The sequence below is a fragment of the Nematostella vectensis genome, chromosome 6, assembly GCF_932526225.1.
Source record: "Nematostella vectensis chromosome 6, jaNemVect1.1, whole genome shotgun sequence".
Taxonomy (NCBI): Eukaryota; Metazoa; Cnidaria; class Anthozoa; order Actiniaria; family Edwardsiidae; genus Nematostella; species Nematostella vectensis.
In genome coordinates, this window is record NC_064039.1 from 7,439,991 (window position 1) to 7,460,240 (window position 20,250).

At 39.2% G+C, this 20,250-nt stretch overlaps 3 protein-coding genes and 1 long non-coding RNA gene across 13 annotated transcripts in view; 2 read left to right on the top strand and 2 right to left on the bottom strand.

The window, feature by feature from the left end:
* Positions 1–2,332, bottom strand: part of LOC116619695 (NFX1-type zinc finger-containing protein 1-like) — a 28,423-nt gene extending 26,091 nt beyond the window's left edge. Inside the window, exon 1 of one of the 10 annotated variants that reach the window (XM_048729602.1) lies at positions 2,194–2,332. The gene's annotated coding sequence lies outside the window, so the exon portion shown is untranslated. Of the gene's footprint in view, positions 1–408; positions 555–2,182 lie in introns of those variants that run through there. The other 9 variants (XM_048729599.1, XM_048729608.1, XM_048729601.1 and 6 more) reach the window with 9 other exon arrangements.
* Positions 502–2,868, top strand: LOC125568108. Its single transcript, XR_007312102.1, has 2 exons — positions 502–622; positions 2,397–2,868. It is a non-coding gene; the product is annotated as an uncharacterized LOC125568108 (long non-coding RNA).
* Positions 2,453–14,405, bottom strand: LOC5515001 (DNA cross-link repair 1A protein). Its single transcript, XM_001635102.3, has 10 exons — positions 13,676–14,405; positions 12,468–13,259; positions 11,545–11,678; positions 9,146–9,264; positions 8,387–8,448; positions 7,831–7,912; positions 7,421–7,566; positions 5,823–5,977; positions 4,565–4,700; positions 2,453–2,865 (listed from the first exon to the last, which is right to left on the bottom strand). The coding sequence occupies exons 1-10, from the start codon at positions 14,070–14,072 to the stop codon at positions 2,711–2,713; spliced, it is 2,178 nt and encodes a 725-aa protein (XP_001635152.3). The 5' UTR covers positions 14,073–14,405; the 3' UTR covers positions 2,453–2,710.
* LOC5515000 (F-box/LRR-repeat protein 2) lies at positions 14,401–18,650 on the top strand. The gene is made up of 3 exons (XM_032384745.2): positions 14,401–14,620; positions 15,553–15,716; positions 16,644–18,650. Exons 1-3 carry the CDS (start codon positions 14,500–14,502, stop codon positions 17,811–17,813), a joined length of 1,455 nt encoding a protein of 484 aa, XP_032240636.2. The 5' UTR covers positions 14,401–14,499; the 3' UTR covers positions 17,814–18,650.
* Positions 18,651–20,250: the final 1,600 nt, after the last annotated feature.

The following is a 20,250-nucleotide window of genomic DNA, read 5'->3' on the forward strand; positions in this document are numbered from 1 at the left end:
ACGAATTGACTCTATTTTTGTGGACGAGTTGACTCAATTTGTGGACGAGTTGAATGTGGACGAAGTGACTGGATACCGTATTCGATTATTTTCGATTACCAAACCAAATCAAAACAAATTGGTGAACAATAAAAATCAGTCCGATTTCGTTCGATGAGTCCAATCGGTTTCCTATGATTGCATACAATTGAAATATTTCCACAAACAATTGCACTAAATATGAATTTTTATAGTTTGACTGTAACTCTATGATTATAGATTAAAGAATATGTAAAAAAGAAGGTTGGACTACATCAATAAGTTATAAGTGGATTGAAGTTTGCTACAAACGGCTTTTCATAATCTCCTTGCGGGTTATCGTACCTTTTGGGGCCGTATCTTACTGTCTAACTCCTAGCAAAACCATACCTTACCGATACCTTGATTACTCCTGCTTGTTCATGAACTTTTCCAAGTTTTATTCTAAACCATTTCTCTGAGGAAACTGGATTCAAAGCTTGTATCAAAACAGTGATACGTGCCTTGCGAGTCGCGAACTAAAACTTTTGCAATCTACAGGAGAGTCAGTTCCGAGAAATCTAATCATAGCAAACAACTTCGCGTACGTCATGTCACACAACAGGTAACGTCAACAATGTTGTGTAATATTGCCAACAGCCACACCCGCCACAATTGTAAATAAATCTGCTTTGATACCTAGTCCTTTATGGGAGATTGTGGCTCTGACTTAAAAGTCTATAAGCGGTTTCTCCTTTCTATAAGAGACTATAGGTTCATTAAAGATTCTAGCCGTATGAGGCTGAGATCCGTGATAAGTTGCCAGTTTTTTATAAGAATCTTCAAAAGATTTTGTTTAGCCGGGTGGAACCTCATGACAAAATGTTTAGATTCGTTTATTAGATGCCATGTTTGCCTCAAAACGCATTTTGCCTGTCAGTGAATTCAACACCCGCCGTTACGTATGTTGTGAAATCGCGTAACCGTATCTAGAATAAGTTGCGGATTTCGGCTTAGAAGGTGGCAAGTGAGGAATTTGTTCTCAACGGACCTAGGCCATCTCCCTAGACACAAACCCTTCTTATAACTAAGAGGGCGGCAAGAGGAGAGAATGCGTGTACTGAAAAGTTTCAGTAAGCTATGGACATCAAAGATCTTTAAATCAATGAATCTTTCGCCCTTTTATAGACTTCTGATGAAGTAAATAAAGTGCGTAGTGTCTTTGAGATTACACTTTTGCTTGAGCGTTATATGCCGCAGAAATGGATCTACGGAGGACGATATACGCTAGACGTGGTTTATGAGGTGACAAAAACCTTAGGTGACATATTATATGTCTTTGTGGTGGAATTTGTCGTTCTTTAATGTTTCACGTCTATGGGAGCGTTGCTCGACCTGACATAAGCGCTTTCTTTGTGCATGTAAAGTTTCTTAGAGTTATTTAGGACATATCTGCAGTACAGCTCACTCCTTTTTTAATAGATTTCTTAAAATCAAACAGGAAGATTTGAGGCTGCCGAGAATCGCCACTGTAACTCGTAGAATTCAAAGTGCACTTAGGCTAAATCTGGCTTTTTCTGAGAGAGGGCTCGCTCATCTCGTCTAAGGTGCCTTCCGATGTCATCGTTTGATGAAAAATCGGCGGGCGGTTATAGCGTTTACAAGACCGGTTTCGGACTCTTAATGAAGAGACCTTCGTCAGTTGTTTTTCGCTAGGTTGCTAATGAGGACTTCGTAAAGTATGCTCGATTAGCGGATCTCTAATTTTCTATTTTCTAATTTTCTGACTCTATTTTTTGGACGAGTTGACTCAATTTGTGGACGAGTTGGTTGTGGACGAAGTGACTGGATACCGTATTTGATTATTTTCGATTACCAAACCAAATCAAAACAAATTGGTGAACAATAAAAATTAGTCCGATTTCGTTCGATGAGTCCAATCGGTTTCCTATGATTGCATACAATTGAAATATTTCCACAAACAATTGCACTAAATATGAATTTTTATAGTTTGACTGTAACTCTATGATTATAGATTAAAGAATATGTAAAAAAGAAGGTTGGACTACATCAATAAGTTATAAGTGGATTGAAGTTTGCTACAAACGGCTTTTCATAATCTCCTTGCGGGTTATCGTACCTTTTGGGGCCGTATCTTACTGTCTAACTCCTAGCAAAACCATACCTTACCGATACCTTGATTACTACTGCTTGTTCATGATCTTCTCCAAGTTTTATTCTAAATCATTTCTCTGAGGAAACTGGATCCAAAGCTTGTATCAAAACAGTGATACGTGCCTTGCGAGTCGCGAACTAAAACTTTTGCAATCTACAGGAGAGTCAGTTCCGAGAAATCTAATCATAGCAAACAACTTCGCGTACGTCATGTCACACAACAGGTAACGTAACACTGTTCGGATACGTTTGAGTCATATATTGATTCGGTCCAAACTGATTCTTACGAATTATCCTTTTAATACAGCAAGCAGTATTAAAATAGTTATACATTTAGATAAATTACTCAAACATTAGTTTTGCTCCCCGAGAATCTCGGTGCTTCCCGAAACGAAGTCAAACAAAATGTATTTCGGTTACGTTGGCAGGAAATCAGTTATAGTTTTGGCGCCGTTTTTTCTCGTGCAGTTACAACGCAACAGCACAAGAAAAGAACATCTAACCTAATCTAATTTAGGCCTTAGAGATTTCTGACGCGTCAGGTTCTCTTGAGCCAGGAGTTGAATATTTTTGTCATTTTCTCGCGACTGCTGACCGAATGTACATTGACTGTGGGCACGATCTTGGTAGGTCGGGTGAACTGGACAAAGCGCTTCATTTCCTCGTAGCTGCTGTGTTCACTGTACGGTACACCTGTAAAAAAAAAAAAAAAAAAAAAAAACAGAGAGTTTGACCACAACGTCTTTGCCCTAATATATTTACTTCCTTATATATTTACCTCTTCCCCCCTTGTGTCATAAAAGACAACTTACCAAAAACTTTCAGATGTTTAGAGGAGATCATACGTCGTTCTAGAAATCGGGCTTTTCAAAACATATTTGAAAATTACTTAAGCTGTTTTATTTCACATTATTTCTTTTATTATCCTGGAAAAAGCCTGGTTACGTATACCGATTACCATAAATAGATACATACAGTCCTTTGACAAAAGGTTGTCATCAACCGGCTTTGCGACTACGCGACAAGCCTGGGTAAAAACATGCATGGGTAAAAACCACTGAAGCGCCTAGTTGCATATATTAGCCACCGCTATACCGTCTAAGTCTTAAGTTATGCAGTGGCTAATATATGCAGCTAGGCGCTTTTGTGGTTAATGATCCAACCGTGAAGACTAGTCCGCTAGATGTGTGACACAGTTGAGGCCGGCATGAGTGCGTGAGAGTACTAACCGTTTATACACCTATTTTAAATTAGGTCGCACTCGAGAATCAACAATCTATGTGTTGTAACCCACGGTGGTTCATGGGCAGCAAAAACGGCTGAATCCTTGTATCTGAATGTTATGTTAATGTTCATAAGAATGTATAAACAAATTCTACAGCTTTTGAAACCTGGATTTGCATTTCATTTACGCTTATTTACTACATACCCATAAAGCACTTCGGGTTACGATACGCAGATTCTCCAAGTGCAACCTTATTTAAAATAGGTGTAGATATAGGACCTCTGTTGTTATCAAATATGTGGCCTCGTTCCCAGGCGTCTTATGACAGCCCTCTGTTGTGTATAAGCATGCTCGAGGATCCAGCGTACTTTGCGGGCGCTCCCAAGTGACGCATGTTGTATAAGCTGTCCCAAAACGCTTGACAAAACATATAGACTTATCTTCCCAAGAGGCGGAAAAATGGCGACTTGAACTGTTCGAATTCGAATAATACTACTAGATTGGTAGAACCAAATACTCTAAACTATTATTAGTTGGCTTGTTATACAATATAAATTAAGCTGTTGCGGTATAAAAAGAAACTTCGCAGATTAGACTTGTGTGGGTTCAGAGTGACTCTGTTGCACTTTGAGAATCTACCAAAACCAGGGTCAGTGGAAGTAAATAATCTCAGTAGTAGTGAGATATGGTTTCATTCGCACTGTATACGACAGATTTCATGTTACAACGCTCGGATAACAGTCCCTTATAAGCCATAGACAATACAACCTCGCTCCATATAATACAAGCCCATAGACACGTCGATTTGCCGATCTCGAGTGTTTTGCCAGGCATCGTGGCGAGCGTCAATTCGGAAGTGACGTCATTAACCGAAAAGCCGCTCAGCCAATAGGAGCACGGGGACAAAGCTACCATATATGGATATAGGCCCTCTTTTGAGGCCTGGTTAGTTAAGTAACATACCATAAATGGATATAGGCCCTCTTTTGAGGCCTGGTTAGTTAAGTAACATACCATAAATGGATATAGGCCCTCTTGTGAGGACTGGTTAGTTAAGTAACATACCATAAATGGATATAGGCCCTCTTTTGAGGCCTGGTTAGTTAAGTAACATACCATAAATGGATACAGGCCCTCTTTTGAGGCCTGGTTAGTTAAGTAACATACCATAAATCGATATAGGGCCTTTAGTGACAGGCCTGGTTGCACTAAGAGGTCCAGACTTGTGTTCCCATCCCGTTGGTTTGAATGCTACTACTCTTGTAAACTTCCCCTTGAACTGGTCCATGTAGGATGACAAGTGCTGAAATAAAATGTACCCACCAGTTGCAGTATAATCTCAGAAATTGAGAGGTAGATTCAGTAGCACTTGAAAAGGAGGGGGGGTCAAATTAAGGGTCCCATATATTAATTTTTAAATGTCAGTAGAGAGGGGGAGTAATCAAAACATATGAATGGTGAAAGGGGGGGGGGGGGAGGGACTGATTTGTTTTCATATTGATTCCTTTACCAGCTACTAGCACAGTAATGTGACAGCACTAACAGTACCTGATGGTCGAGTTTTCCCTTAGTTGTGTGACAGCACTAACAGTACCTGATGGTCGAGTTTTCCGATAGTTGTGTGACAGCACTAACAGTACCTGATGGTTGAGTTTTCCGATAGTTGTGTGACAGCACTAACAGTACGTGATGGTTGAGTTTTCCCTTAGTTGTGTGACAGCACTAACAGTACCTGATGGTCGAGTTTTCCGATAGTTGTGTGACAGCACTAACAGTACCTAAAGGTTGAGTTTTCCCTTAGTTGTGTTACAGCGCTAACAGTACCTGATGGTTGAGTTTTCCCTGTAGTTGTGTGACAGCACTAAAAGTACCTGATGGTTGAGTTTTCCGATAGTTGTGTGACAGCACTAACAGTACCTGATGGTTGAGTTTTCCCTTAGTTGTGTGACAGCACTAACAGTACCTGATGGTTGAGTTTTCCCTTAGTTGTGTGACAGCACTAACAGTACCTGATGGTTGAGTTTTCCCTTAGTTGTGTGACAGCACTAACAGTACCTGATGGTCGAGTTTTCCCTGTAGTTGTGTGACAGCACTAACAGTACCTGATGGTCGAGTTTTCCCTTAGTTGTGTGACAGCACTAACAGTACCTGATGGTTGAGTTTTCCCTTAGTTGTGTGACAGCACTAACAGTACCTGATGGTTGAGTTTTCCGATAGTTGTGTGACAGCACTAACAGTACCTGATGGTTGAGTTTTCCCTGTAGTTGTGTGACAGCACTAACAGTACCTGATGGTTGAGTTTTCCCTTAGTTGTGTTACAGCACTAACAGTACCTGATGGTTGAGTTTTCCCTTAGTTGTGTGACAGCACTAACAGTACCTGATGGTTGAGTTTTCCGATAGTTGTGTGACAGCACTAACAGTACCTGATGGTTGAGTTTTCCCATAGGAAGCACATGGATTCTGCCCTCAGATTTGTCGGTAGTGATCACTGACTGGATGAAATCAGACTCAAGACTATCCAGTATTCGCTTTTTGTCACTTTGAACTGTCACTTTGCAGCCCAGCTCCTTTGCTATTGCTACAGAAAGAAGTGTTTCTAATTAAATAAGTAAAGATAGCCATGTAAAAATATACATGTATGGGAGGGATAGTAAAGTACTATGTATCCCCTCAAAACCTGTGGTTATGTGAATTATGCAATTCAGATTCAATACAGTTCTTCTAACATTTCTGTCCTGACAGGGCTGGGCACTAGACCCCCTTAGGATCCGCCACTGCTGCCAACTGAACAAACAAAGGCTTGGGAACCTAGGGGGGGGGGGGGGGTGCAGTTTGAATTGCACCACTCCCAAGTGCCAATGTCTTGTACAACTGGGCCCTGGGTTTGATTCCCAGTCTTTCTAAGGTTTCCCACCATCCTACAAAAATACAAAAATTTTGACTTGAGGAGTTCTTCATTAAATGTAAATCATTAAGCGCTTGAATGAAGCATCTGTGTATGTCTTGTGTTTGTGTGTCTGCGCCTAATTCAATCACGCGCGCACGGATAGCCAATCAGGAAAGATATGATACAATAACAGCCACGTGGTCCCACAAATGTCCCACAAAAAGTCGGCAATCGACGCCAAAAAAGATTGGTTTGAAATATTTTTTGCGAATTTGGACAAGCAAATAAGCATTTTTCGGTCAGCGTAGAAAGTGCTAGTCTTGTTTTCTTTGTGTTTAGTGTCACGTTGGGACTCAAATTGCAGAAAATCACGTACAATTTCTACGAAGAAAATAATAAAAATGCAAACAAACAACATACAAGAACAGTGTAAGTCCTACCATTGAACTTGTGTTTGATATTAACCTAGGTTACTTCAATTTCATATCGGAATGAGACTGTCGTTTGTATTTTTGCTATAAATCTTACGTTTGCCGATAAAACTTGTAGTTAAAAGTCAGGCGTAAACAGCGAATTCGGCATTCCCTTCTACTTTTCCCCGCACTTAAATCACTGCAAGTTGACAAAAATAGCTTAGAAAGCACATAAACACATAGTACCTACCGAAAAGAGCACCGCTTTATCTTATCATTTCCAAGTTTTCGTATTTCGAGCTGGATTCGTGCCGTTTCCATTCAACAACCAAACTTGTAACTATCTATTTCTATGCTTCTCTACAAGATTTTCACCCAGCTTGGACAGCAAATCAAGTTTCCATCATGTTAGGTGACCGTGTTTTATTTCCCAAGTCGCAGGAAAACCCCTATAAACATCTATATTTTAGATAAACCCGAGCAGGATTCACAAACCTCATCCCACATGTTGTACAATTTGTGGGACTTTAGTGGGACATTTGGGTTGCACTTCGCTGGCTTCTATTTGCTGCTTTCTGATTGGATATTCGTGCGCGCGTCGGATCTATGAATTCAGCACTACCCCAAGCTGGAAGAAAGATGACTAGCTTCTCAAAATCAAATCGTTCCTTGACTGTACTTGCTTTAGAGTGTACTCTTTAGCATTTTAAAGTGTTTATACCCAGAAATACTTTCTCCTTGCCAATAGTGTATGTACCGCACACTATCAAAGTCTTGGGGTTTTCTGAGACAGCCTGGGCAGCTTTGGTTACAGCAAAATTGATGGTCTCTTCCTGCTTTGGAAATGTGTACTGGGGATCACAATACCTGCAATAAGAAACAGTCTTTTACTTGAGAACTGGAACTCTAAGCTTCATTGACAGTTTATATACACATTCAGAGGGTATTGCAACAAGATGAGTTCAAGTGATAAACTGCTGCAGACATCATGTAGCCCTTATAGGTAAAACAAGTGACTCCCCAATAACACATGAGATAGAACTTACAACTGAAAAAGACTGTCTGGCTAATACACACAAACATAATATTATAACACCATGACAAAATAATAACAGCAAAGTATTGAATTACGTTGTGTCCAGGTAGAGTGTGTCAATGGTCTTGTTTGCCAGTGCAGGGTAACTTTCCATTTCCCGGGATGCACGAAAATCGCCTATGTAGGTGACGGACAAAAATATATTACACAGATGGTATCATACAGAGAACTGTTAGCAGAGAATTGTAAACCACTTATCAAGAATTGTGTTCCTCTAAAAGGAAGAAGCAAATAAAGGGGGTGAGACTCTTGATTTTCATAAATTTTTCTTGCCAGATCATTCTATCGAACAAATGAGAACTAAGGCATGCAATCATTGGCAATTTCTGGGTATAAGAAAAAAAAATTATCCCCCCCCCCTCAATTATCCTGGATACATCACTTGTGTGGTTGGTGATGATGATCATGGGGTGATTATAGGGAGGGGTAGCGAGTGAAAACTGGGGCAGGATGAGCTCTGCCTTCAGTGGTATATACAATGATGCAACCCCAGTTTTGAAAAAAAAGTTCACCAAAATAATATCGTCTTGTAGTAAATGCCTTACAGTTGTGACAATTTGCAGTTTAGATGTTTCATAACAAGCGACAAACCTGTGTGCAAGATTGTTTTCCCATTTGGAAGCTCAAATAGAAGCAGCACTGCTCCTGGACAACTAGCAAAAAAAGGTTTTAGTTTCAAAACATCATGAAAACAAATTGTTGATCATCAGCAATGAGCAATAATGCATAAATCACTTTGAAAAACAAAAAGAAGAAAAATAATGCTTATTTCTGGTACAGAAAGCTTTTACAGCCATCTTCCCAAGTCATGAAACCCTCCTAGGCATAGCCATTTACTACCTTATAATTACTTTCAATTAATACTAGTAATTAACATTGATCAATGAAACACTAGTGAATAACAAAGGGGATGTGCCCAATACTTCGGCAATATGTGTAAGCAATATTTTACTTACAATCATATGTTACTAAGTGTTAGTGTAATGTTTTTATTTAGTGTAGGTGTTAGTATAATGTTATTATTTAGAGTAGGTGTTAGTATAATGTTATTATTTAGAGTAGGTGTTAGTATAATGTTATTATTTAGAGTAGGTGTTAGTATAATTTTATTATTTAGAGTAGGTGTTAGTATAATGTTATTATTTAGAGTAGGTGTTAGTATAATGTTATTATTTAGAGTAGGTGTTAGTATAATGTTATTATTTAGAGTAGGTGTTAGTATAATGTTATTATTTAGAGTAGGTGTTAGTATAATGTTATTATTTAGAGTAGGTTGGACTTAATCATCCTAAGCTTCATGTAGTAGAGGGTACGTCTGTATGGTATGGATAAATATTTTGTTTAACCTACTGGTTGGCATCCAACAAAGTGACTTGAACTTTATCCACGATTACTGGAGTGTCCATGGGGAGAGCTTTGATATATCTTTGGGAAACCTTAATCTTCGATTCCACAAGATTTGCAGTTACCTGTAGTATCAAAGATAAAAAAAGTGGATAAACACTGTTAGTACACTTTCAGGATAGGCTATTTAAAAAACTTTGAAGGTTCTAGAAAACTTGAGAGATAGCTAGGTGCTAAAATAGATTAGATTATTCCGACGTCTCAAGGTTGATGGCTCTTCATCAATGCTAGTGCCTTTGATCCTTTAATTAAGACAATTGCCTTGTAGCAGAGCTACAGTTATATCTGGCAATTGGGAGTTTAGCACTTAATTTCCAAACGCTGCTAGTATGTCAGCATTGACTGCAGGAGTGTTCCATAGAACGCTTCTGAGAAAAAGGGAGCGCTGATATACGCATAACTAAATTTGCTATCATGTCCCCTTGTGTTTGTGTAGACTCTTGTTACCTTGTTGGGGAAGTTGATGTGTGCAATACTATGGTTGATCTTATTAAACAACTCTTAAATCCCTGTGTCATGCACAATTCCATGTGTCACTTCTGGTCTTTGGAGTGGCCAGCCCACACAGTCCACACTAACACGGATTCGTTTAGGCCTTCCTTCCACAATAACACGCGCGCTGGATCCAGCGAAACCTTTTGAAAACCTTTTGAAAACGCAGTCGAAAGTGAATTAAAATAAATCCGTATACTTTGGTCCGTAGTGTGGGGACGGTTGAATCCGTATCAAAATGAAAACAATGGAATCATATCGCAGGCGCGTGCTGCTTAGAGCATGTGCATAGCGTTTTCAAGCGTTTGAATCCATGTTAGTGTGGATGGCTGGATCCAGGCAAACACAATGCGAAAACGATAGTGTGGACGCGAATCAAGTGATGCGTTTTCGGCGAAACGAATCTGGATACTTTTGAATCTGTGTCAGTGTGGACGACCCCTCAAGCATCACTATTACCAAGCTCATTCTTTCATAGTCCTCGCAGACAAACTGGGCGTCACACAGTTGCCTGGACTTGATGGTGTTGATGTCCATTTTTGTGCTAGGAGACAAGGCAATTGTTCTATACTACAGTAGAGGTTGCAGTAGGCTAACATAGGCTTGCTCTTTGACTTCACTGCAGCAGGGTAACAGTTCCTGCTGCAAGAAGCCTAAGACACGATTTGCTTTCTTCTTCACCTCGCACTGGTAAGACCAGTTTAGGGTGTAAGTGACATACACACCCAGTGCAGTGGATTTCCGGTCGCTTTTACTGATATAATACATGATGCCGACTTGAAGCCAATTTTGCCTTTTCTACAATTTTACTGCCTGTATAATACCGTAAAAAAAAATCGTTGTGTGTGTGTGTTTGATTGTTCGATTCGTGTTCGATTATACTATACGGGGCTTAGCACTACCTGGCTCTTATTGTATCATGTTATGGAGTTGAAGAGTTAATTATTAGTGTAATGGTTAATTAATATCTAAGGAATAGCAGTAGTTGTGGTGATTCTCTTCAGAGAAACAGTCATAACAATAAACTTCCTTGAGGAGAATGATACTGTACTTTCCATCTGGCGGTCTACTGTTAAAGAGACTCGAAATCTTGTTGCAAAGCTAAAGCATCTGTTGGAGATGTATTAATACTGGGGAATAGCACACAATCGCCAGCAAACACCTTGATGCCCAAGGATGTGATTAGAGGCACAGTCTTTGTTGATAAAGAGCAAGAACAAGATTGGCACAAGTAAAAGGGACGGACACAGGTCTGTTTCTCGGATCAGCACAGGCTCCTTTGTTTTGTTGATATGTTAGCATTCTTCTAAGCTGATGAGGACTGTTGGAATAACCACATGCCTTGTCCGACCTAATAGTTTCAAATTGTTTTACAATGCCGGAAACAGTGAGAAGTGAATATCTGGCATACTGCTACAGTAAATGCTAAGGCAGGCAAAGATAGAAGGTTGCTGGTGCTTCTACCATGAATACACTTTTGAATTGCTCGACTACAGCTTCATCGTTGGCAGAACAAGGTCACCCAATGATTTGGTTTGAAGTAATTTTGAATAGGACCACACCCTTTCGACACTGGATGTTGCAAGAGGAGAATCTGCCAAGAGGCCTCCTATGACCGATTTCGATGTATAGCAACGCTGCACTTTCAAAACATTAATTTGTTTTTGGATTATGGGATTTTCTGTTCCCCCAGTCAAATTATTGTAAGCCAATCAGATTCTTGCAATCTTTCGCATAGTGCAGTTGCCCATCTTTCAGTATATATATATTATATTTTAATCCATATATATATATATATGATAAATATCATTGTAAAGAAATGAAAAACAAAATGACAAAAGGACAATTTGTACCTTGCTACAATAGATGGGGTGTGAAAATCCCTTTTTCAGCCCACCATAGTGATCGTAATGAAAGTGGCTCAGAAAATAAATCTTTATCCCTGGAATAGAACCATAACGAAAAGCATCCACCACAAAGGGTGTATCTAAAAACAAACAAACAAAAAAAACAAAGGGTCATCTACCTGTCTCTGATACAGACTTTTTTCAGTTTATTATTTGAACTTTTTTACCAGTTATTCTTTAATCCATAAACACTCCACTCCACAGCTTCAGTAAATAGATTGGACACTATTTCATAGTGTTTTTACCCAAAGGTTTAAGAGGGATTTCTAGTCCCAAGATTATAAAAATTGGATTGTTGGAAATTCAAATCTTGCAATTTTGTTTTAGACTTGCCTTTTGTTGAACAAATTTTCCTCCATTTAATCATTATTACAATTTGTTCATTAAAGTAAGTACATAAGTGGCCCATGACCACCCCAGAGTGGTATTGCCATTAGCTATGTACATTAGCTTTCACAGTGAATATAACCACCATATTTACTCGAATAAGCGCCTCCTTCGAATAAGCGTCTCCTCCGAATAAGCACCCCCTTTGAACCAAAACTATTAATAAGCGCCTCCTTTGAATAAGTGCCTCACTCCCCTCTCCAGGTTTTATGTAACTAAGTAAAATGACTGTCATACAGGTGGTTCTAAGAAAGCACTGGAACTCAAAGACAAGGAAGACACAAATATTTAATGGATGACAGTTTATTGAAAAAAGGTTCTCCAAGTTGCAATATTGATAAATAGAAAAGAAACTGTCGATAAAATTGATATTAAATGAATAAAAATATTCTTTGCCCTTTTGTGCGAAATAAGTGCCTCCCCTGAATAAGCGTCCCATCTGAGAGTCAAAATTTTTTATAAGTGCCGGGGTAAGTGCATACCTGGTATCTTTTTGTAGAATGGACATCTTGGCCCAGTCCTGCTGGCTTGTCGCTCATTAAGAGTAAAGTCTGCAGTGTTGCTGTTATTTCCTTGTTTAGCCTGAGAGCCTAACTTGTTTGGACCAGTAAGCTGTTTTTTAGCATCAGTGGTTAGAGTCTTTGGTTTCAAACCAAAGAAAACACCTATGTCTTGCTGTTTCATAGACTTTGGCTGTTCAGAGCTTCGAAAAGTATGTATTCTTTGCGAGTTCAAATGCAAAGCAAACTCGGAATCTCTTTTCTGACAGGCACTGTTTGTGCCCTGCGACAAGGTATTGCAAGTAGGTTCAAGTGCGCCTAATATCTCTTCAAACTGCTCATCATCTTCAGCAAACCAGGCATCTATATCTGATGAGCCCTGACTTGTTGCTAAAATATTTATGTTACTAGAAGATTGATGAGTTACTGATTTTGGAACACATTCAACTTTATCTGTTTTCTTGAATTTTAACTTAGTCAAAGTAACTGAATCAGCTCTGAGCTGTCGTTGATCAGCAATATCAGCATTAACATTATCATCACCATTATCATCTTCATCACCTTTATCATAATCATCATCTATATCATCATTATCACCATTATCATCACCAGTGAGAGTAGACAACTGTGACGTTTGCAAGGTAGTACTGGCTTTCTTTTCTAGAGTTTTCTTTTGTGGAGATTTACTGCGCCTCACTGCCAAGAGGCTATGATTATACTGTTTGAAATGCAACAAATTTGTAGCTTTGCAATCCAAACCCTCTTGGCAGGCATCTGTTGTATAAGAAAGACAATAATAACTTATAATAATATAATTATAGGTAATAAAAGGTCAACATGATGACATTGAATTCAAGGTAGAATAAATTTTTAGCTTGTGTGCACATGTACAGTACAGTAAAGGTGGGGGCTATTATCTACAAAAGAAAACAGATACAAAGTAGGATAGCATCTAAAAATACTTGAAAAATCAAAGGGGCATAATAATGGTAAGGAAGATGTATTTGGTATGTGCTTCATGGCTGGATGCCATATAGACGACCACCCCATATAAAAAACAACCTTAAACACAAACACTAACCCTAAGCAGTTGTTTTTATGTTTTTGTAATATGGATTCATCGTCTTTGTGGAATTCAGCCATGAAGCACATACTGTTCATATACCCACAATGCATTCTGATTCAGTTACCTGATGCTGACTCCTCCTCTAAACATTGCATCACATGATCAACAATAGACTGAGTAACCAGCCCTGCCTGAGGAACCTGGCATTTTGGACAGTGTTTTAGTTCTAGAGAGCTTCCATTAAAAGTTCTACTCGTTTTCGATCCTCCATTTATGAAATTCTTTATTGAGCTTGAACTACCGGCGAGGGATGATTTCTTAGGAGTTCTTGTTTTCCCTCTTTTGGACTTATCGAGCTTTAATGGTTTGTTATTAGATTTTGTTGATGTAGTCTTTGTAGGGCCATTGTGACTGATTCCTTTGAAAGCTTTGAGGTTATTTTCCTGGGAGGTAGTAGAGCTATGCCGACGTTTAAAGGATTTTCTTTCAGATGTATCAGCATCATCGTCATCCCGATCCATTGTTTACGACTTTGTAAGATTGAAAAATCCATCCATTTAGACTTAAACAAAGGTCGAACAGGTCTCTTCGAAATCGCGCCAAAACCTACTTGATGCGAAACACCGCTGAGTAAAATCGCGGGGTAACCACAGGCTACCCATTTTACCGCCACTCAGGATTTTTACAATTGTTGAATATAAGAGGACCAACGATTGCTTTATTTGACAAAAGATAGTACAGAAGTATGGTTATTTATTTTATAATTTGACGGTTGTCATTTATGTATCTTTTTTATTGTTGTAGAGATATTTATCATGAAACACAGGTATCCCAAATCGTTGTGATTGCACCACATTAATGACAACGTACATACCGAGCGAGTAATATAAGCTTGTTTACAGTTAGCAGCTACCAAAAGCTGTTAAACCTCCCTAATTTCAAACCGCCATGGCGCAGTCTCTAGAGAACTTATGTGTTGACCGTATTGTAGCGGATTTCGACAAACTTTGCGAAGATCGCGATGATTTGCATCGGTTTCTTTACATTATCGGTCCTTTCGATGGATTAGGTAAGTTCCTATTCCTGCGTATAAAGTAAGGTACTCTAAATCTTATAGAACGGCGCATGTATTTGACGTGGTTCTTGGTTTTCGTTTTGATCAAATCACAATACGATTATCGTGTATTCTCTATATCTGAGGTGGGTACATAGACTGCATAGATTTGAGAGAAACATACCATTGTGAGTGTTATTACGAAAGAACTCATTGTCATTCTGATCCGAAGATACGCACGAATGATCTTTTTTGTTTTAGGGAAATTGATGCAATAGCTCCTAGCAAGGGTTTGATTTCTAAATGTCGCTCTGTACACTATAAACCATGGATTTGATATATATGAATAAAGAAAACCTTAGAAAGTTTGCTTTTATGCGCCCTCATTGGTCAATACAGGTCACATGCACATCTTCACATGGCAAACACATCAGCCCAAAGTGATGTCTGTCCTGTGAACATCTTTTTCTAGTCAGAACTGTCTTTTATCTGCCCAAGAATTCCCCAGACAGACACAGAGGTTTCCAAAACACAGCGAAGGCACAAAAATGTTTTTTTCAATTTATAAAATTGTTTTTATCTTACGCAAAAGACACAAAAAAAATTTTTCCCCTAAAATCTTGGTATCTATAAACAAGAAACATGAATATTGTGTTAAATGCTAAATGGTGAAAAATAAACACTGGTTGTTGAGCTAGTTGCTCTACAATACTTATTTGCCTTGCAAAGTGATGCAATTATAATATTTATTATTTATATAAACAAACCTTGTTTGCATGTTTTTGCTGTGATTGCACTTTTGATTATTTGATCTTTGCATTGTCTCCAGAGTTTGTAAAAAAATGTGTATTCAGGAGCTCTTTCTCCATATGACTGCATGCTTGTATGTCCTGTACTTGGGGTTCAAGAAAACAAGCCCATTTTTATGATGATTTTGTCATTTTCAGGCACCCATTTAATACACCAAATTATCATGAAGCTGATGAAAAAAAAGAGACTCACATTGTCTTACCTAGAGATGCTGTTGCAGCCATGTCTGACCAGACTGGACCTCAGCAAGTGCACTTTTGTCAACGATACCACAGTCAGGACCATAGCAAGAAGATGTAAAGTAAGTCTGTGCTCTGTAGTTTTCACAACAATGGCTATGCACTAGTCATTTGAAACCCCCACCCCCATGATACCAGGCCAGGGTAGGGGATTAGACTTTGACCCTGTACAAAACTGAGAAAAGCCCCCCACCCCCTCGGGACACAACTGCAGTCAAATGCCCCTACACCTCGGGGTGCAAACTATAGTCAACTACATGAAATTTTAGACAACAAGTCATCTGAAATAAGCCTTTTTCTTTCAAAGGCAGTACACTTCATCAAGTACATTTTTACCTATAAAAATAAAGGTTACTTAAAATATGAAAAATTAAATAATTTTCATTTGGTGTTAGTTATCATTCATATTAGTTTTCACACATTTCGCCATGCAGCATGGCACACGCTGATACATGGAATTGCTTGCTACAGAAGTGAAAGAGTCTTAAACCAGAAACTGACATGACTTTTGCAAAGTATATTATTGTGACGCTATTCACTTGTCCCCAAAACCCCAGGGTGGGGACAAGTCTTAAAGTCAAAAACTGTCATTTCCCCCACCCCCTCGGGGCAGATTTCCCGTTCAAAGGTGCTTTAAACCCCATGTTAACCCCACACTTCCTCGGGACCTTCGGGGTGGTGGTTTCAAATGACTAAAGTGCTTAAGCTACATACTTATGGCAAAGTACTGTAAGTATACTCCTCCAATAGAAATTCCTTTTTGATTGTTAGCTGGAAGTACTACTTGTGAGACCTCCATAAAATGGAAAGTCCAAGTATAATTATCTATTTTGCTCTAGAAGTTTGATTGATAGAATTGTTGATTAAAAAATATACCTATTAAAATGTGATTAGTAAATAAATTACAGTATGTTATTTTATACTCTTTGCTGTGTATACACTCTGTTCCAATGGTTATTGAATCACACTTGTAAATTATTGTTTTTCAGAAACTTATCCAGCTCTCACTGAAGGACAGAAAGTTTATCAGTTTCAAAGCCATACGAGAACTGATACCTGTGTTGTCCAACCTGTGCTCTCTGGATATGACCAACTGCTTTTACAGTTGTAATGACAACCTCTTGCAAGTCATAGGAGATCACTGCCACAACATACAAGTGCTGAAACTAGCTAATTGCCTCAATATTACTGATAATGGTATTAGGGCCATCTGTGGTTCTGAAGAAAAGCCCAAATGTCAGAGGATTGTAGAGCTTGACATATCGTTCACAGGTATGAGCAGTAAAGGGCTTCACCGCATCATGGATAGCAAGAGAGACTTGAGGAGCCTTACTGCACAGTGCACATGTATTGATAACACGTTTTCATTGTCAGGATACCCTTCAGATCAGATCATGTACAATCTAAAATCCCTAGACCTCTCTTACACACTAATCGGAGACCAAGGGATTGTTAGCATCTGCACTTTTTGCGTTTTCTTGGAAGCATTGTATTTGAACGATTGTCAGCAAGTTCAAGGGAACTGGTTGAAAAGCATTGCTAGTCTAGAAATGCTTAAACATCTTTATTTAGGAGTGTGCTCTGACCTTGACCATAGATCTGATATCAGACCATTTTTAGAACATCGTGGGGTACAATTGGAATCTCTACAATTATGCAACACTGGTAATATTTCAGCAAATGCCTTTGAATCATGTTGCAATTTGGTTGAGCTTCGCTTACCAGAGTGTACTTTTGTTTATGAGAGTGACATAGAATTGTACTTACTTGAGGCCTGTTACAATCTGAAAGTGCTTGATCTCCATAAATGTGAGTTATCTGCATCAGAAGAACTCTACAGTGACCTTCTTGATACAGTGTTTAGTACTGCTGATGGCAGCAGCAGCATCAAGGAGCTGAATCTGTGTGGATGTGAGTGCTTCGTTTCGTCTGACCTGGAATGTTATTTTGAGGAGGGCCTTTTCAGCAATCTTGAGAAGTTGGATATTTCATCATGTCCAGATATTTGTAAAGATCTTGCAATTGTGGCTGTAAGGCACTGTCCTAAGCTGAAGTATTTGAATCTACAACAATGCAGAAATGTGACTAATCATCATTATCACGAGCTTAAGAAGATGGCCAAGAGCTTGGGACTAAAAACAGCTATTTTTTGGAGCTGAAAATATACTGTGGATATTATTTTATCGCAGCATATTGGTTATGAATAGTTGGTATAAAACGCCAAGTTCGCCTTTCAACCTGAGGTGAAGACCTGAGGTCAAGATCGGTGGCGCCCAGCGGCGTAGCCAGGATTTTTAACAGGAGAGGGGGCCCAAAAGGCCTTGTCCCCTGTGTTTTAGATAATGTCTCATACATGTACTGTATTTTTGGCTGCTAGAAGGGGGGGGCCCGGGCCCCCTTGGCCACCCCCTGGCTACGCCCCTGGGTGGCGCCTATCAAGCCTCTGGCAGTACGGACCGATTCACTAACTTTGTAAACCTCAAATACGCCGAGTAAATTTAATTGTAAATAAGCTATAGAGTGGTTTTCATTAACCCGTGAAAAGTGTGATATTCAAAGGGTAATAGTCAGTAAAACACAAAAGAGAACAATAGAATCAGAACACAATAAAGTGTAATACGCTAAAGTGTGTTCACGGGTTAATGAAAATCACTCTAACTCATCCACAAGGCTTGTTTTATAAGCATCTACAGTTTTAAGGGATAGATGAACTCGCGTTACTTTTATTCTTATTAGTTTGACCAATAATAAATGTGACTTGTCCAATCAGTGGAACAAACCGGGAATTATGCTTTTTTGTTAAATCATTCCCAGAAATAAGGGACATTAGCCAGCGGTTTCTCTGGGCTCACATTTTGCTAGGCCCGCGAGGAATAACAGCGGTATCACAAATAAAAACGAGATTCCGGCCAGCACAGGGGCTTCCCTTTTGTTGTTACACTAGAAGTTTTTAATCAGGTTGACTAAAATTCCAAATAAAAGTAGTATTAGCGGTATTTAAACGTGCAAGGGGCATCTCTGATTTGATACGTCCAATGATAATGGAAGTGCGGCAGTCTTGCTGAGGTTGGAAAACATTAAACGCGCAAATTTAAAACAAATGTATTTTAGAAAGGCTTTATGGTTCCCCTGTGTCTATCCCAGGAAGCCGTGGGGCCGTTTAAAAACAAAATGGAGAACGGACGAACGGAGAGAAGTTGTTCTTGCGGAGCGCACTGTTTTCCTTACTTCAGTCTGTATCTTAAAGACAAAAATAATGGTTTCTGAACTAGGCATAACTAAATCAAATATTATTCCTTCGGGAACAAGATTGGAAGGCGCTACTGCCTATTTTATTGGCCAATTTGATGGAAGGATAGTCGATTTACCAATTTCGAGTCCTGCACCTGTGATGCGGCGAACAGTTCTACCTTTTAAACGACTACTTTTATGCCCGATTTCAATGAAATTACAGAGAATGTATGGAGGATTGTATGCTCTTAAGCGAACAAAAGTGCAATGTCCAAGGAACAATCATAGGGCTTTCTCTGGCATCGTTTGAACGGAAAGTGTATCACTCGAATGGCAAGGTTTTTTTTCAAGTCCTGCATCGTGAGCCCAAAATCTCTGAAACGAGAAAATTTGATAAATTGTGATGTCTCCCCACATTTCCTTATAATAAATGGCAGCCATTTTGACATTGTATGTGTACTATTACGCATGCGTGGCGGCCATGTTGTCTCTTATTTCTGGGAATGCATTCCCAGAAATAAGGGACATTAGCCAGCGGTTTCTCTGGGCTCACATTTTGCTAGGCCCGCGAGGAATAACAGCGGTATCACAAATAAAAACGAGATTCCGGCCAGCACAGGGGCTTCCCTTTTGTTGTTACACTAGAAGTGTGTAACAACAAAGTTTGAGCTTGAGAAAAAAGTTTGAGAGTTTTGAGCCAATAATGGTTCCTGAACTAGGCATAAATACATCAAATGTTATTTCTTCGGGAACAAGATTGGAAGGCGCTACTGCCTATTTTATTGGCCAATTTGATGGAAGGATAGTCGATTTACCAATTTCGAGTCCTGCACCTGTGATGCGGCGAACAGTTCTACCTTTTAAACGACTACTTTTATGCCCGATTTCAATGAAATTACAGAGAATGTATGGAGGATTGTATGCTCTCAAGCGAACAAAAGTGCAATGTCCAAGGAACAATCATAGGGCTTTCTCTGGCATCGTTTGAACGGAAAGTGTATCACTTGAATGGCAAGGGTTTTTTTTTTCAAGTCCTGCATCGTGAGCCCAAAATCTCTGAAACGAGAAAATTTGATAAATTGTGATGTCTCCCCACATTTCCTTATAATAAATGGCAGCCATTTTGACATTGTATGTGTACTATTACGCATGCGTGGCGGCCATGTTGTCTCTTATTTCTGGGAATGCATTCCCAGAAATAAGGGACATTAGCCAGCGGTTTCTCTGGGCTCACATTTTGCTAGGCCCGCGAGGAATAACAGCGGTATCACAAATAAAAACGAGATTCCGGCCAGCACAATGGCTTCCCTTTTGTTGTTACACTAGAAGTGTGTAACAACAAAGTTTGAGCTTGAAAAAAAAGTT

What these genes read in the sequence shown, in the direction of transcription:
- LOC5515001 (XM_001635102.3), bottom strand. Translation starts at nt 14,072, where the DNA reads ATGGATCGGGATGACGATGATGCTGATACATCTGAAAGAAAATCCTTT. An exon ending in GAAAACAATCTTGCACACAG is followed by an intron (nt 7,913 to 8,386) that starts GTTTGTCGCTTG and finishes TCACCTACATAG; the next exon opens with GCGATTTTCGTGCATCCCGG. An exon ending in ACACTCTACCTGGACACAAC is followed by an intron (nt 7,567 to 7,830) that starts GTAATTCAATAC and finishes TTCTTATTGCAG; the next exon opens with GTATTGTGATCCCCAGTACA.
- LOC5515000 (XM_032384745.2), top strand. Translation starts at nt 14,500, where the DNA reads ATGGCGCAGTCTCTAGAGAACTTATGTGTTGACCGTATTGTAGCGGAT. An exon ending in CGGTCCTTTCGATGGATTAG is followed by an intron (nt 14,621 to 15,552) that starts GTAAGTTCCTAT and finishes TGTCATTTTCAG; the next exon opens with GCACCCATTTAATACACCAA. An exon ending in CCATAGCAAGAAGATGTAAA is followed by an intron (nt 15,717 to 16,643) that starts GTAAGTCTGTGC and finishes ATTGTTTTTCAG; the next exon opens with AAACTTATCCAGCTCTCACT.